Source organism: Meleagris gallopavo, chromosome 1, assembly GCF_905368555.1.
Source record: "Meleagris gallopavo chromosome 1, MGAL_WU_HG_1.1, whole genome shotgun sequence".
Classification (NCBI taxonomy): domain Eukaryota; kingdom Metazoa; phylum Chordata; class Aves; order Galliformes; family Phasianidae; genus Meleagris; species Meleagris gallopavo.
The window spans coordinates 24186234-24204049 of record NC_139404.1 but is presented as its reverse complement, the minus strand read 5'-3'; the positions used below and the strand labels follow the sequence as shown (position 1 = coordinate 24204049).

General features: G+C 37.9%; 1 protein-coding gene across 5 annotated transcripts in view; it reads left to right on the top strand.

Moving 5' to 3' along the window:
- The window catches only part of CFTR (CF transmembrane conductance regulator), an 82830-nt gene that overhangs the window by 51638 nt on the left and 13376 nt on the right, over window positions 1-17816 (top strand). For 3 of the 5 annotated variants that reach the window (XM_085218979.1, XM_085218988.1, XM_085218960.1), the window contains 6 exons: window positions 913-1166; window positions 2241-2320; window positions 6624-6774; window positions 7877-8104; window positions 9434-9534; window positions 16994-17236. In XM_085218979.1, the coding sequence (XP_085075105.1) occupies window positions 913-1166; window positions 2241-2320; window positions 6624-6774; window positions 7877-8104; window positions 9434-9534; window positions 16994-17236 (1057 nt within the window). The remainder of the gene's footprint in view (window positions 1-912; window positions 1167-2240; window positions 2321-6623; window positions 6775-7876; window positions 8105-9433; window positions 9535-16993; window positions 17237-17816) is intronic. The other 2 variants (XM_085218996.1, XM_085218969.1) reach the window with 1 other exon arrangement.

Here is a 17816-nt window from a genome sequence, read left to right as displayed (position 1 = left end):
ATACAGTAATTAATGTGTGATTTGGGGGGGAATTTTGGTCTTCTCTTAGCCTAGGTCACTAAGGTTTTGGACTAAATTTTATCTTTGTAAAAACACAACAACAACATATTTTAGAAATTACTATAAATGCTGATAGATGTGAGCATCTCCAAAGATAAGTAAAGAAAAGAATATGGCATATATTGCCTTGGCCCCTGAGCACACACAGACTAATTTTGTCTTACTGGCACTTGAGATAGATCATGATATATATGATGGTGTGGGTCCAGAGGAGGGCCACAAAGATGATCAGAGGGCTGGAGCACCTCTCTTATGAGGAAAGGTTGAGGGAGTTGGGACTGTTGAGCCTGGAGAAGAGAAGGCTCTGGGAAGATCTCACTATAATCTTCCCATACTTGAAAGGAGTCTATAAACAGGAGTGAGACTGATTTTCAGTGCAGATAGATAGTGACAGGTCAGGGGGAAATGGCTTTAAACTGAAAGAGGGGAGGTTTAGGTTAGAAAGAAATTCTTCATTCAGAGGGTGGTGAGGCACTGGAACAGGCTGCCCATGGAATCTGTAGATGCCCCATCCCTGGAGGTGTTCAAGGACAGAATTGATGAGTTTCTGGGCAGTCTGACCTAGTGGATGGCAGCCCTGCTCATGGCAAGGGGCTTGGAAATAGATGATCTTTGAGGTCCTTTCTAACTCAAGCCATTATATGATTCTATGATTTTATTTCATAGGATAATAATTCATATAGGATAGGATATTTCATAGAATAATAATAATAAATGACAGTTAAACTATATAACTAATAATTAACTTAGTTTTAAAAGAAATGAATGTTGCAGTGTATTTATTTAGTAAAGAAATTAAAAAGAAACTTGCAATTTCTGATAATGCATGTATTTTTTATTTATATCATACAGTAGAGCTGCAAAAATAAATGAGACACAACCAGAAAATGCTACCAGTGACAGCCCTCCAGTGATCATCACTGACACCAGCTCCTACTACATGATTTATATTTATGTGGGAATTGCAGATACCCTGCTCGCCATGGGAATTTTCAGGGGCTTGCCCCTTGTGCATACACTGATAACAGTATCTAAGACTCTTCATCAGAAGATGGTGCATGCAGTTCTTTATGCACCTATGTCAGCATTCAACTCTTTGAAAGCAGGTAACTTGAATGGAGACTGATTGACTAATGTATAGGTTTTATTTTAATTAAACAGTTTTTATTCTGCTAAAGGATACTGCTGCTTTCCATTTAAATTGTCAGTCAAGCTGAATGATAAAAGTTTGCTACGTAAAGTGATTTGTGAATCTAATGGTTGCACTTACTTTAAGTATGGCATATTTCAGTTGTCAGTTCTGATTCTGAAATAACACCTTTTAAGTTGGCATAGAATGAGAAAATTCATTGTTAGAAGTTTGAGGCAATAAAACCAGAAGAGGTTCTAATGAATAGCCTTTGTCTAAAACTGTAATAGAAAAGATATAGTCTAAAGATACGTGGTGAGTGACAAGGAATCAGATATAGATGATAAATAGTGCTTTATTTCATGAGCAGTCCTACTGAAATGGCATAAAACATCAGTTGGTGTGAACAATGGTATTCATATTCAAATTTGGCTCAGAAGTTGATACAGAGTTCATTACATAACTGGTGCAACAAGTTCTTTTTGCTGCTAAACGTGAAATTCCTTTCCCATGCCCTACTTAACTGGTACATGCTGGACTACAGAAGCATTGGTAAATGACAGTATAATATAGGATCTTCCTTCATTTTCCCATTATATTCTTACTTCCGTTGTTATTTTATGGTTAACACAGTATTTCTGCTCAGAAGCTAAGAAACTGGTATACAGACTAATAAAAACACTGACGTACAAATTATCCATGTATCAGCAAAGCCTGATGCATAAAGAGTGCAGACTTTACGGCAAGTGTCTGGGTTTCTGTCCTGTTTTACATGTTAATTTATTTTAACTACATTTTTTTTGCCTGAGATTCCAAGACCTGAATCAGAAATTGTAGAACCAAATTTGTTCATGATGTAGCTCCATTAAGCTGTAATGGAATTGCTTGTAGTAGAATAAATCTCGTACTTACCTTTAATATTTTGTATTTAGAAAAAAAGGAAAAAAAAGTTTGTTTTGTTTGTTTGTTTGTTTTGTAAAAGTAATACATGTAGGATTTTGTGGGGAGGGTGTTAAAATGTTTTACTTATATATTTATTCTTAATCCATAGGTGGTATACTCAACAGATTCTCTAAAGATACAGCGATACTGGATGATTTACTTCCACTGACAGTATTTGATCTCATTCAGGTTTGTAGAATAGAAGTTCTCAATTTTGATGTCTTTTGGCATTGTAAAGTTTCAGTTGTACATCAAGTAAAGAAATTATGAAATGTGAAGAACTAACAGGAATTAAATCCCAACAGTCTCTTTCTTTCAGTCTGTTTACATAGCTGCTCATCTTGTAAGTCAACCACTGCTTCTGTTTTTGAGTTCTTGCCATAGGTCTACCTACGCTCTTTGTGCAAACTTCTTTCGAGTACTTGGAGACAGAAACACTTTTACCCAGCAGTCCCCTTCAGTACAAGTCCACATTCACCTTCAAAGATGTAAAATACATTCCTTGGTTCCTTTCAGTTATTTTGGATCAAGATGAATATAGTCAGTGAGGCCCTTCTTAACTACTTGTTATGAAAGACAAGATTTGGGGTTAGGAATTCTTTGGAGGAATTTTATGCCCTGAGAGTTGTAGAACTGCAGGATTTTATTTTATTTTTAATGGCAATGCTTGGTGCCATTGTAGCTGCTGGGAAATTCCACACATTGCCAGATCTTGATGAGCTTTGAATAACCTCAGTACATTTACACTGAAGAGAACACTGAAGAAATATAAAGACAGAGACAATTCCAGTGCTTCTTAGAGGGGCTGCCTTTCCTTGTTCCTCATCCCACCTATTCTGAGACTGCAGCTCTGTATGGATCCCAGCTCACGTCAGTAGTGTCCCAGCACTACTGTTGACACACTCCATCTGTGAATTTGCTCTGATTTGCAGTTCTTACATGATGATCTGGTTAAAACCAAGTCCCCTTTCCTTTTTTATTAGTAATTGACCTGAGGGAGGCAAGTGCAGCTCCACTTTAAGAAGTTCAAGAAAATAGGAACGTTACTTTGCGCACTGCTGAAGTCATGAATCTTTGCTGAATGAGTAAACGTGGACATTAAACCATTCTCTGAATAGCTGATGTCATTTTCAGTGCGAATAGTAATCACTACTGTCTTTTCTGGTGTGGTTTTTTTGTTTGTTTCTGACATTTTGGATCTGCCATGCAGGAGTTATTCCGAGCTGAATTTTGTTAGTCCATCAAATTCTGTGTCAAACTCTATACAAGAAGCTGACTAGCTTTTCATATTTCAAGGTTAAAAAAAATAATCTCTACCTGTAGCTTTTCTGTTCTGATGCCTTTCAGAAGCTAACCTGTAATACCTATTGGTATATCTCTTTCTCCTGAGTTTCAGGTGTAGGGGCTCCTGGACATGCATGGCCAGTTGCCCTGTCTTTCCTTTTTTTGTTTCTGTAGAAGATCATTAAATCTACCCAGTGTCTTGAACACTTTTTACCAACTTTTTCCTTATAAGACATTTCTGCTCATCCTCTGCAGCTTTTGAATTGTTTGGCAGTTTCCGACTTCCATGGACACTGCATATAAACAATGTCAGATTCATCTGAAAGACACAGAAATTGTGACTCTCTATGTTGGTTATCACAGAGTCAAAGGATGGTTGAATTTAGAATAAATCTGTGGACCTAGTCCATATAGGACAGTCAAACACTAGGATCTCTTCAAATGTTCTGTTCAAAGCAGTGTCATCTACAGCCAGATTGGATTTTGGATACCCTCAAGGGTGGAGACTCCACACGTTCTTTCAGCAACATGTTCCAGTGTTTGACTGTCCCCACAGTGAAAAAGGTCTTTCTCATCTTTAAATGGAATTTTGTCTATTTCAACTTGTGCCCATTGCCTCTTGTCCTTTCACTGCTTGACAGTTAGAAGAGTCTGACCACCTTCCCAAATCAGCTCCAGATACCTACGACCTAATAAATTTTACATCAATGGCAAGAGATAGTTTCTGTGATGTTTTCTCTGGCGGCCATCTGACAGAGTATGAATTACAGCCAGTTAATGACTGCAGTACCTTTAAACAAGTTTAAATGCCTGTGTCAGTCTTCCACCGGTACTTACAGTGGCATCATCATTTTTTGAAATCCTTTGCATGAGATGCTGCTAGCATATATTGCTAGTCCCAAAGGTTTAATATTATCTCATTCATGAGATTATAGTGAACTCACTGGACATTTCTACTTACAGTCTTAACCACATTTTCTCAAAATATTGAACTGCCATTGGTTAACTGGATTGGCTGTTGCAGTCATCACCACTTTGAACCCTGGATGAAGTCTCTACCACTTGTTGTGTTTTTTAAAATGAAGGCATACAGGAAGCACTGGAGTAAGTCTCGTGGTCTGGCCTCCATCCCAGACCTAAAAGCTCGTAATCTGAGGTCACTGCAGCACAGTCCTGTGGCTTTTAATTGATCTTCATTAACTCTCTGCTGGCATTCCCTGAGCATATACCAATGTAGCCAGCCTGTGTGTTGATTTTCACTACTGACATTTTGGAGAAAGTATTATTGTCTGTTTGTCTTTACGCTTGTTTTGTTTTTTGAACCTGTGAGACAACACTAATTTTTATATTCAGCTTTTTAGTGAAATAGGTGTTGGACCTGTGGTAGAAGTATGAGGTATGATCATGGTCTTTGCAAAATTTAAGTGAATAATGGAAATGGGAATTAGAACAGCCACTGTGTTACTCTATGATCTCAAGTAACCTAAGACCTGTATAATTTGGCAGATGTCATTTGCATAGCTCATTTTCTTAATAGTAAAATATAGAAAAGATGCTAAATTCTGCAGTTTGAAAAAATTAATAAACACAAATTAATTCTTGCGTTTCTATAGACCAGTGCTATACAGCCTGTATAAGCACAACCCATGTGTGTCAGCATTCTTTTAATAGAAAGGGGTAGAGTAATGAAAGAAATCTTTAACTAGTCCATCTGTTAATTTTTATTCATAAACTTTGATACTGCCATTGCACTGATTGTATTTCTGATGAAAACAGAGGGTAGGAAGCCTGTGTTGAACACTTCATGTTAGTCTGACTGTGAAAGACATCAGACTTGGAATACTGGAAATCCAAATCATTCCTTGAAACCATGTAGATTTAATAGCTAACACACAAACTGCAAGTAACTTCTTAATGTGAAATTAGCTCTGTTTTCCAACTATTTCTTTCTTGAGATAATGGGCAAAACCTGGAACACAGGAAGTTCTGTCTGAGCAACAGGAAGCACTTCTGTGCTGTGCGGTTGGCTGAGAACTGACACAGGTTGTCCAGAGCCTGTACAGTTTCCTCCTTAGAGATCTTCAAAAGCTGCCTGGATGTGGTCCTGGGCACCTTGCTCTGGATGTCCCTGCTTGGGCAGGGGTTGGACCATATGGACCCAGAGTTCCCTGCCAACCCCAGCCATCCTGTGATTCTGTGAGCTGGTCAAGTACAGTGATGTTTCAATGTGATCATCATTTTGTTGAAACTGTACATTTGTAATTGCCTTCTGCTGATAAGTTTGCAAGTTGAAGTAGTTAAGTGTGAAAGGTAACACCCTGATATGAAGTAGTTTTGCTATTCTGCATACATGAACGTATTTGTGTTTCATCAATTTAGATATGGGACAGAAACAGCCCAAGTGCATAAGGTGCTTCTAAAGTAAAGATTGACTTGACTTAAACAAATCTGTCTGGAGATACTGAGGATGAGGTCTCAGGAGAATGGTAGCAGATTAAATAGACTAAGTTGAATGATTTTTCCCTTTTGAGCCATCTGTCCCCTTAAAACATTTTATTTTTTTTTTTAACTTCCTGAAACTAACTTTTCATACTATAAATCCTTTCACAACTTGTCTCCTGTCTTCTGATCAAGATGACTAGAATCACTAGGTTCACATGTAGGTTACAGTCCCAGTCACAATTTATGATGTACCATTTCCCATTTTTTCTGACCCTTGGAAAACTGATTGGCCCAGAATCTGCAGGAGAGTGGCGCTCAGCTTCTGAGAGCCTAGCACACCTAGCCCAGACAGGACAGGGTCAGCATCAGTAGGTTTGAAAGATGACTGCAGGTACAGCAAGTATCATTGTTTTATCATTGTTTTGTCATTATATCATTGTTTTAACTGGAGTGAGTGCATAGCTACTGTTTTTGTGTGTATGTGTTTGACTTCATAATTTACAAGTTTGCAGTACTGTCTCTACCACAGAAAACATTTCTTCCATGTATTAGGAAAGGTAGATATTCCTATAGGTTGTGGATCTGGTCTCAGTTATTCATGATCTTTTCATAAAGGCTTGTTCTCAGCTGCAAGTACTACTTAAGTTAGCATTTTATGGTTATCAAAACAATGCTTAGTTGCCGTGGGAAGGAAATTCATCACCAATCTCTAGTCTATAAAATAACAAGTTTACTATATCAATAGTATTTTTCTTTCATTCTACAGTTAATACTGATTGTGATTGGCGCTATAACAGTAGTCTCAATATTACAACCCTACATCTTCCTGGCATCAGTGCCTGTGATAGCAGCCTTTATTGTGTTAAGGGCATACTTCCTCCACACTTCTCAGCAGCTGAAACAACTGGAATCTGAAGGTATGAGCAACAAAATTGGTAGACTACTAAATCCACCACAAATCAATTGAGAAGTGATTCACCCTGTCACCTCTTTGCCTGTTCTCTTATAAGATGCCGTTGTCTCTGGGAGTAGAACACTTATCTCATTAAAAACACTGCTGTTACTGATCCAGCCAGTACTGAGTGCTCTGCTGCCAAAGAACAATGGAGAAGACCTATTTAAAGCTGGGCTTTAACACCACTGCAGCTGAAAACAAATAAAGTCCTGAAATTTTCTTCAAAGTAAACTTAATTTGAAAAATTGTGATCAGATTTAGTATGTGCCTCACAATGTTGTTTCTTTATAAGAAAACTTTAGAATCTCCATGCATTTCTTCTATGAGTGCAATTAGTTGTTTCTTCTGAGTAAGTTATTTGACTAAATTTCTTCCTCTCCCCTATTATCAGACTAGCATATTCCCAATTAAAAAGGAAAAACTGATTCTGAAGTGTGGGGTTTGCAGATCAGGACTGTGGTCCTTTACAAAAGATTGGCAGGATCTGACAATCCTCAGTCCATTGTGAATCACCTTGCCTTTTACTCATGCATAAATTTAAATTTGCTCAGATATAAATCTAAATTTGTTTCATATTTAGAGGGGTTTAGCACTGGCACTCCATTTTTTGTGTAATTCAACGTTTCCTTAAAATTAGCACCATGACAGGAGAGTGGAATCCAGAGCATTTAAGTACTCTTAAAAAAACGTGCTAAAAAACCCACCCAAACTTACATGATGGAGTTGTCAGAATTGTAGGAATTAATTTTGGCTGAGGAGGAGCCTTCTTTCTCTTGTGACGTCTTACAGCTGACCAGGCGTTTCTCCAAGCAGTATGCTGACTGAGGAATTAATGTGGTCACTTGCTGGCAAGACACTGAATGGAACTTCAACCCATTCATGAAAACACTGTTGTGTATCCTCTGCTAGGATTACTTCAACCATGTATGCCAACAACATAGATAAATTAAACTGATGACAGTAGTTACACTGCTAGGAGTCAGACACAGGGCTGTGGATTTGTGTTATATGAAAAGTATTTTCTTATGTGTGTTTATGATGTTTGTAATTTAAACACTTTACAGCTCGGAGTCCAATATTCACACATCTTGTTACAAGCTTAAAAGGACTGTGGACGCTGAGAGCCTTTGGGCGGCAGCCGTATTTTGAAACCCTATTTCACAAAGCTCTGAACCTACACACAGCAAACTGGTTCCTCTACCTGTCAACTCTGCGCTGGTTTCAGATGAGGATAGAAATGATTTTTGTTGTCTTTTTCAGTGCAGTGGCATTCATCTCTATCATAACCACAGGTACAGTAACTTTACTGGAATACTGAAATGCAGGTTTTGCCTCTGTTTAACAGCTCATGTGTGGACACTTCTGATGACAGTAAACCACTGCACAGTTCAGCATACATTGCAGTCCCTGACTGAAGTATGTCAGAGAGTAGAAATTGTGTTTTACTTAAAATAGAAGTTATACCACAGTTGTCTGCTATTGTAGAAGACTCACTGAAGGGATTAGTTTGCAAATAATATCTGAGGGGCCACAGCTTTCTTTTCCTGACCCTAACTGCTGCAAAAGTAATCTGGTGGCTTCTAAACCACATAAAGATAACCACGTGAATGTACTGAAAAGCTTGGATGGTGATTATTATCTGTATAGTTGAAGTTTTTTAGTAAATTGAGGTTAATACTCCTCTCAGTTTACAAATAACTGAGTGAAAATGGAAAGATTTAATGATCTCTTAAAGCTGCATCGGTAGCGAAAGTACTCATTCATTTTTCTAATTCCCACATACTGACCCATTTCCTGATGTGAATTTTTGCAAATTCCATTAAAAATCACCTCCAAAATGGCTCACCACTCCTAGTAAACAGAGTACACACAGGAGAAACACTATATACCTTACTATTCTACCTGGATGTTGGGCCAGGCATAGCCAGTCTTTGACAAGCAAAGTAGGAGCTGAAAGAGCCCAATGAAAACTGAATAATTCAGCTTTGTGGAAAAATTCTGCAAGTTTAGCTACAAATAACTTTTAAAAGAGTTTCTAATTCATTGTGCTCTCATTTACATTTTTTTGATTTTCATTCTCAGGCATTATACTCCCTCTCCCCTGTTTTACATTGAACTTTTTGTTCAGGATCTGTGTTATGACAGCTGATGAGCAAGAATTCAGTGACTTTAAGAATGAAGTTTTTTATTCTAACAGTATCTGGGTTTCATAGCTGATCATACTTTTCTTGATCATACATACAGTACCAGATCTGGAGGTTGATGGCCCTGGCTGCGGCAGGGGAATTGAAGCTTGATGATCCTTGGGATCCCTTCCAACCCAAGCCGTTCTATGATTCTGTGATTCTGTGATTCTATGATACCAAGATTTAATTGCAAATCAAGATCAGGGTTTTTAGTGCATTCACTGACAGAATCAGGAGTTTAATTGATGACTAAACTCTCAATCCTCTTGTATAATCAACAATTCCATGGTTTTTTTCCATGAAATAAAAGAGAATTTGAATATATATTTTAAGATGTTATATGGATCTTATATGCAATGTATGAAATATATATTCATTTTCTGATCTTTGTTGGCCTTTTATTTTCATATATTAAATCTGTTTTTCCCTTTGCAGGTGATGGACCAGGTAGAGTTGGCATTATTCTTACTTTAGCCATGAACATCATGGGAACCTTGCAGTGGGCAGTGAACTCAAGCATAGATGTGGACAGCTTGGTAAGCATAAAGTGTGCTCTGCTGTGGTTTGTTAGTTTAGAGGTGTTGCTTTTCTTTGTTGATTATAGGTGCTCACTGAGTTATTATCAGATCTGTATAGTAATCAGAAATGAAAAAAATTCCCTTTCACCTTTCACACCAACCTCCTGGCTTTGGGACAGCACTGAATTTTTTCATGATCGGAAATTTTCCTGGATGAGAAAAGGGAACGGCACATGCTTGCTCTTGAGGATTCAGATTGCATAGCAGTTATGGGAAAACATCTGAAAGACTTGGAGTTGCTTTGTTATGGTCATATACCTAATCAAATCTTGTTCCACTTAACAGCTTTGCACAGCAGATTTCAATGGATGAGGCTGAGCTCCAATCATGCAAAGTCAGAAGCAATTTAAAAATCATTCCTAGACTTAACTGGTGGTCTTTTTCTGGTTTTGCTTAGAATAACTTATGAAATAAAGCTTTGCTGACTTTGTGTAGTTAGCTCATTAATTGAGACTGACTTTAAGCTTTAAGAGAGAACAATTCACAGGATTATCTTATCATCACCTATTTGTTGAGAGGCAGACAGGAAACTCATAAAAGAATACATTTGTTATGGTGGTTTTCATCATGTAATAGTCAATTCTCTCTTACAATTAAGGAATTCCGGGATTGATTTTCAACAGAATTCTTGTAGCAAAATTCATATAAACCCTAATTACATCTGTAAAAAAAAAAAAATCTAAGATAAAAAATACTTTGCATCCAGTCATACCCTCTCTGACTGCTGAAGTATCTTCTCAAGCCAAGACTTTAAGGAATGGAAAACAAACAACTTTCACAGGCGACAATTAGATCCTGATTAGCTGAAATGAATTGTTTTTAAAAAATGAAGCAGATTAATTTTTAAATAAGTGATTCAACCACCCTCATCTTGATGGAAATCCTTAAGAGCCCCAAAATTGGGAATTAACCACTTGCAAAGTCTAATCTCTTGTTGACACATACAATTGGTGATAGTCCAGAAAGCTGACTGCCATTCAGGGACACATTTTTTCCCTATCCACCAATTGTTTTATGATGATTCTTTCTTCAGTTGTTAGTACAGGCTGTCTTGAAGGGCAAGCAGCTTGTGCAAGGGCTTGTTTGCCAAAACTGCAAGACAAGCCAGACTGCAGTTCTGTGACCGATACAAAGTAAAACATTTTATTGGTAAGGCATGGCACTGAACATTCAGTGAACTCTCTTGTATAAGCTCTATTTTAGCCTTATGTGGCATTAATGTAGTCACTGAAATATCACAGTCTGTGAGAACCATGTTCATTCATACTGCTTAGTGCAAACTGAAGATGCTTCACACAAAAGCAGAGAAAATCTTGGCATAGTATTGAGAGGGTGCTGGACACACTAAGTTTTGATAAAGAACTTCCCCTTTTTAAAATACATTGATGCTAAGCTGTCATCTATTAATAGTAACTAGGAAGTAACTCCCTTTCCCCTGAAAAAGAACTTTGCAAACTGCCTTATATGTTTGTGAGTTCTTTTCTCTGTATTAAGACAAACTAGTATATTGGAGCACTGGTTCTATTAATGACAGTCTTCTAGACAGTGCATCTGTTTATAGATAGATACTGTGGTCTTGTTTTGGTAATGGATTGCTGCCCTCCCCCATCCCATGGATGTTTAAGTATCCCAGTTGCCAAGCTCATAGATATTGCTGGCAGAATGGTTTCCTGACATTGAAAAGCTGCTTCTGTGCACAAACAAATAAGAATAGCTTCATGGTTTCAAGGCAATAAAACGGCTTCATTGGGTAATTCAGATATATTATTTCCTACCCTTTGTCCACATTTGACACTTCCCTCTTTACAATTATTTGGTTAAGGATGTCCTGCAAAGGCTTCCGTGTGTGCCTGGTTTAGTGTTCTATTTTGGTTATATTTCTCTCAAGCAGTACTCTGAGCTCCCAGTTGTATCAGATTGGTGAGAACTGACGCATCTCTGTGTGTCTCCAGTTACCAATACACACACACTGCTCTGAGTGAGATCACTTATGCCCTTTTGTGAGCCGCTGTGACATCCGTGCTTACAAGGCAGCACACAAGTGTGCCTGAGTGTACACAGTTATAGGTCGTGGTCTTTGGTTGTCAGATAAGTTGGTGTTTTCTGCAAATGATTGAAGCCCATGGCTAAAGGCACAGCTGCTGCAATTAGTACATGACACTAAACTTGTGCTGAATTCTTTAACAAGATATGTGAGATACGAGACATGAGTGAAATGGTGCAAGCAAAAGGACAGGAAGAAGAAAAATAGGGAAACAGGATCGTGTGACAAAGACAAAAATGCACCAGAAGAAATACTGACCAAACAGATAAGTAGGTGGCTAATTTGACTTTATTCCACATAGCTGCCTTCTTGAGCTGCTATGATGCTGGCATATGTTTTCAAGCAATCTGAGAATCTAGCTTGGATTTTTGTTTTTACATACACAAGTATTCTCGTCTTTGGAGGAACTTCTGTTCATCTTTATTTGTCTGTAACTAAAAAATCTCCGTTGTCTTTTAATACTCATAATGGTTTTGGCACTGCATTTTCTACAGTCCTGATACTTTATCTGCTCTGGTGTTTCGTTTTTTCTTTCTTTCTTTCTTTCTTTCTTTTTTTTTTTTTAAACATATGTGTCACTCTGACAGCTACCCATTGTTTCATTTAAAGTTAACAGCTAGACTTGTGTTATTTAGATTTATCTCCTCACTTTGATCATTTCTGCTAATACCCCTTTAGTTTGTTTTCAGTCTTTTTCTTAGCCCTCCAGACAGCCTTGCAATATTTTTAATTTTTTCCTCCATAAGGAAATAAAAAAATAAGTTTTCCAGAAAGTGTTGCCTTTGTAGATAAGCATTGGCTAGTCCCAGTGGAATGTTTTAATGTTCATGAACCTTCTCCTTCACTGATGTGTATCCTGCAATAGCAGTGCTAAAACTGGGAAGGACAATTTCTTTCATCAGGGAGCAAGAAATTGTCATGCTTTCATTATTGCCAAGATTATTTATGTAAGGAAATCAAAAAGAATTCCCCAAAGATGATATTAAGAATGTACTTGCTATACTACATTGTGCTTCAGCCTGTACATCACTGGTGCTGAGGAATTAAAATAGTACATGCTAAAGAAGAAGACCAAAGAAAAAAAATTGTTTTTGTTTTGTTATTGTTAAAAATAATGGTTGTTTTATGGCTGGCTTTCATACTTTCATTTTTCCGTGCTAGTTCTCTCTTAACCTGTTCAGCTGGTAATTTTTAACTGGAAAATGATATTAGTATGGTCTTGAGAAAACCTGAGAACTGTTATTTAGTCTGGTAAAACTTTAGTAGCTTCTTGACAGTATAATTCGCATCAGAATAGAAGTTCTCAAAATGAGCTGCAGTCATACGGAGGTTCACAAAATCTAGAAAAAAAAACAGAGCAAAAAAAAAAAAAATCAGTACAAGTGTGAACTAAGTATTTCATATTTGCAATCTGGAATAGGAATATATGAATCATAGAATATCCCCAGCTGGAAGGGACCCACAAGGGTCATCAGCTTCAGCACCAGAGGTCCACACAGCACTGCCCAAAGTTAAACCCCATGTCTGAGACACTGTCCAAACACTTCCTGAACTCTGGCAGCTCGGTGCTGTGCCCACTGCCTTGGGCAGCCTGTTCCAGTGTCCACCAATCTCCAATGAAGAATGTTTCCCACCTCCCCTGGCACAGCTCCATGACGTTCCCTCGGGCCCTGTCGCTGTCACACAGAGCAGAGCTCAGTGCTGCCCTCCACTCTCTGTGAGGAGCTGCAGCTGCCATCAGGCCTTCCCTCAGCTCCTCTGCTCTGCGCTGAGCAAACCCAGGGGTCTGAGCCCCTCTAGGCCCTTCCTTGCAATAACACAAAATTTTTAAGCTGCTCCCCACGTCTTTCCCACTAGACCCTTCCTCATCTTCATAGCCCTCCTTTGGACACTCTTAATAGTTTCATATCATTCCGTATTGTGGCACCCGAATCTGTTCCCAGTGCAGGAGGTGAGGCCGCACAGCATAGAGCAGAGAGGACAACCCTTTCCCTTGTCCGGTGGCCGTGCTGGGACTGGTGCACCACAGGGTTGCAGTTGGCCCTTCAGGCTGCCAGGGCACACTGCTGACTTGTGTTCAACTTGCTGTCAAACAGAACTTACCAAAATCTACATATGAGTCCAATTACCTATAAGTGCCTCCAAAACGTGTCAGCAAAAGATAAGAAACCTCACAATTAATGTATGGCCTGCCTGCACCAAGCTAGTTTTTGCAGTGACAAACTGCACAGGTGTTTTTTTTTCTTCAACTTGAGCCACTGAACTGACCTACTGTGGTATCTCTCAGTTGCATGCTGCGGTTTCCAGAGAGCATGTATTTGAGGAGATGGTGTCACACAACACTGTTGTTGCAAACTATATGTGTCTGCTTTGGAGAATGTAACTGCTCTCTTTCTAGCAGAAGAATACAGAGCCTTATAGAATTAGTTGTATTAGATTACTTGTGAAAAAAAAAACCAAAAAACTACTTCTTCCACATTCTGGAAGTATATATTACTTAATATAATGTTATGAATTCTCATCCCACATTAAGAATAGTTTAAGTGATATTAATGAGAAAGTAAATTAAAGATTTTGTAATGTTATTAAAATCTCAGTAAAATACAATTAGGCAAGGCTAAAAATAGTGTATTATGCTCTAGACATTTTTAGCTGAAAATAGTAAATATACTCCTTCGTTCTAAAGCATTAGTTGGAGAATGTGAATATAGCAGTTAAATTGCTGATGGGAATAACAGATAAGAAACTTTCTGTCACCTACACTATGCCTGTCATTATGAATGACAGAAGATTTCAGTCTCTGGAAGGAAGAATGGATATCATTGTAAAATGTTACTGACATTTCTGCTGTATTCTGCCCAGATCTAAATCGTAATGCAAATTACAGAACCAGGAAAGCATCTTTTCAATTGATTTAAAGTACTAAGCTGTCTAAAATATCTTCGCATGTGAAGTGAGTGATAAATTTGTCAGAGGAGCTGAATTATAGAGATTAAATTTTATAAGGCAAGACTCTTTAGCCAGATGGCTACCTAGCAGATTTTAGCTGATGTGTAATGCTAGGATATCTTGGAAAGTTACAGAGATTCCCTTTTTTGTACGAAATTTCATTGCCAAGAAGCCAAGAAAGAAGCTCTGATATTTCTGCAGATGCAGTATTTCTAAAAATATAAAATTTCTAGGAATGAAAAGAAGATACTAACACCAGTTGAAGTGAATGCATGGTGTTCATTATTGGGGCTTACTAAATGCAGTCAGAAAGAATAAAATGGCCTGTCTCATCCAAGGTCTTCCTGTTTGTATGATCAAAATGAGATGACATTCATAAGTGAACATAATGATGACTATGCCTTTATATCTTGCACAGCAGTTGAAATGAAAATTGCAATCAATAGGCTGGCATATTAGCACACTTTCCAAAAGTTCTGTCACAGTTTTGTTTCAACATGCTGAGAGAGGTAAGCAATTTTCCCAGTATTTCCATGCATTATATATTTGCTCCTGCATGGAAAATCCACTGAAGCAATTGCACTGGAAGCAATGATAATAGAAGTAGCATGAGTTTACTGAAGGAATGCAAAAACAGTTTAATAATGTCAAGGATGTACAAAGATGTTTCTTTAATATCATTTAAGAGTGATATGATTGGGTTCTGCAGTTTGGCATTTCAGTTAAATCTGTAAAATTGGGCTGGAATAGCACATACCAATACACTCAGGCTGGATGGGACTGGACATCCCACTCTAGAGTTCAGAAAGAACTGTCTGAAAATTTGGCCATTGGTGAATGAATCCACCAATGTGGCAGTGGTGGCATGTGACCAAGAAACAAATGTTTCTTCCAGTTGAGAAGGAGAGATCAGAAGTCACTGATCCCACCATCAGTTTGTTAGTCTGATGGTAGCAGTCTTTAGAAACTATGCTGAAGATGTAACTGAAGATACAAAGCTTACAGAGGGAATAAACTCAGATGTGCTGAAATTAGGATGTGTTAGAATAACTTGATAATTGTGTTTGATGATTTATTTTTTGGACAAAAGTAGTGTAGTAATAATCTGTCTTCAGGAATACACTGGGTATGGCTCTGTTTCAGAAGGCATGTAGATGAACAAGATCAGGATCATTGCAAGAACTGAAAACTAGTTAATGAGTTGGATAGAAAGGAAATGGCATTAAGCTGTAGGTATTAAGCTATAGGGAGGCTACTCATCAAAGATTAGGTTTGTGACTGAGCTTGTTTTAATCTTTTTCTAATACTCTCAACAAAAAGAAAAAAGATGTGTTGAAGAAAACTGCCAAAGGCATAGAGCTGAAGAGCAGTGTCAACATGAAGAACACTAAGAGTTAAAGGTATTAGGTGACCTCAGATGACAAATATGAAACAGATTTCAGTCAACAAAGTGCAAAGGCTTAAACTTAGGAACTGCTAATAATAACCTCTCTTGTAAGTAAGGATCTCTTCAGTTAGAAATGTCTAAACTGAAGGAAAGCTTGGTCAACCACTGCTTGGTTACAGGGTAACTGTGAGATGTGAGTGTGAAGAAAAGAATATATATAATCTTAAGATGTGTTAATCAAGATATTCCTAAAATAGATAGGAAAGTATCAGCACGTTTGTAAAGTGTTCCTGTAAATGTCATACAAAATGCTGTATAAGTTCTGATCAGACAGGAAAGATTAATTTGAACTGGGATGTCTGGGGAAGGAGAACATATGTTTAGAAAGAGGCTTAAACCTGGATTTTCTTTAGGCTTGGAGAATAAAGGGTGACTGGATCTAAGATGGCCCACCATAAGTTAAAGGGGAAAGCAGTTAGGGAAAAAAACTTCAGAACTTAAAATTTATGAATGCCCCAAACCAAACTTGTCTATAGACTTAAAAATATATTTTATGATCACCTGTCCAGTGAAGTTCTAGCAAAGGAGATGAATTAACTTTTTATTATCTGATCTTTGGCCTATTCAAATTCCATGCACTCTGCTTATCTCTGAAGATTAATCATTATTCAAGGAAATTCAGTTTTCAAGTAGAGCAACCCCAAACGGGAGGAAGGAGCTGAAGACTCCACGATTTGTTACATGACTGGTGATTTCAGATGTACAGCTCATCTGCTGTTTTTGCTATACATTATAAAGGTGAAGAGAGCTATTGTGCTCATTTAAAAATAAAGGAAGGGGAATTAGATGTTTGGCCAATGTTAGCATCGTAGAAGAGAAAAATAATCTAGAGCTCTGTAAAAGAAGTACCCTACCTTTTCAAATTACACAGCACTATACATAGAAAAGAGACTCACTGGATAGAAATTAGGAATAATTTGATTTTGTTTGCTTTGGTAGCTCAGTACAATTAGAATAATGTTTGTTTTGATTCCTAGATGCGGTCTGTCAGCCGAATATTTAAATTTATTGACATGCCAACAGAGGAGATGAAAACCATTAAGCCACAGAAGAATAACCAGTTTTCAGATGCCCTTGTAATTGAAAACAGGCACGTGAAGGATGAGAAGAACTGGCCATCTGGGGGACAAATGACTGTGACGGACCTTACAGCCAGATACACTGAAGGAGGAACTGCTGTCTTAGAAAACATTTCCTTTTCAATCAGTTCAGGGCAGACGGTGAGACACTGTTTTGTTGTGTTTGGTAGAGTCTGACTTCTATTATGCTTTACTGTGGAAGTGTCATTATAAAGCTATTTATTGACTCAGTAAGTTTTTGTAGATAGAAACATGAAATTATTGCAGAACAAAATAATCATCTAAATAACCTGCATGACAGAAATGTCTTCTGCCTCTTATTAAAAAGAGCTCATATCTAGTATTATTAGCTATGAACAAAAATAGTAAGGAAATTTGGCTTACTTATCCTAGAAATCTTGAAGCTGTTTGTACCTTGGTGAAGCACGATGAAGAGTTTTCCAGACCATGAGGAGAATAACACACAGATAAAATATTTCTGCAGTAGTTCTTCACGTCCTTTTTCTGTGCTTGAAGTTGGCCTCCTCCTCCTATGGACAGAGAAGTGTGCAAATGCTAGGGGCAGACTGACCCAGATGGAATGGGCCATGAAAGAATACTGGCCAGCGTGCCAAGGGTAACGCACCAGCGGCTCGGCGCTCGGAGAGACGTTCCATGGGTGCTGTGGGCTGTGCCAAATTATTAGAGAGCAAACGATAAGCAGCTCTATTCTTTAAAAGGC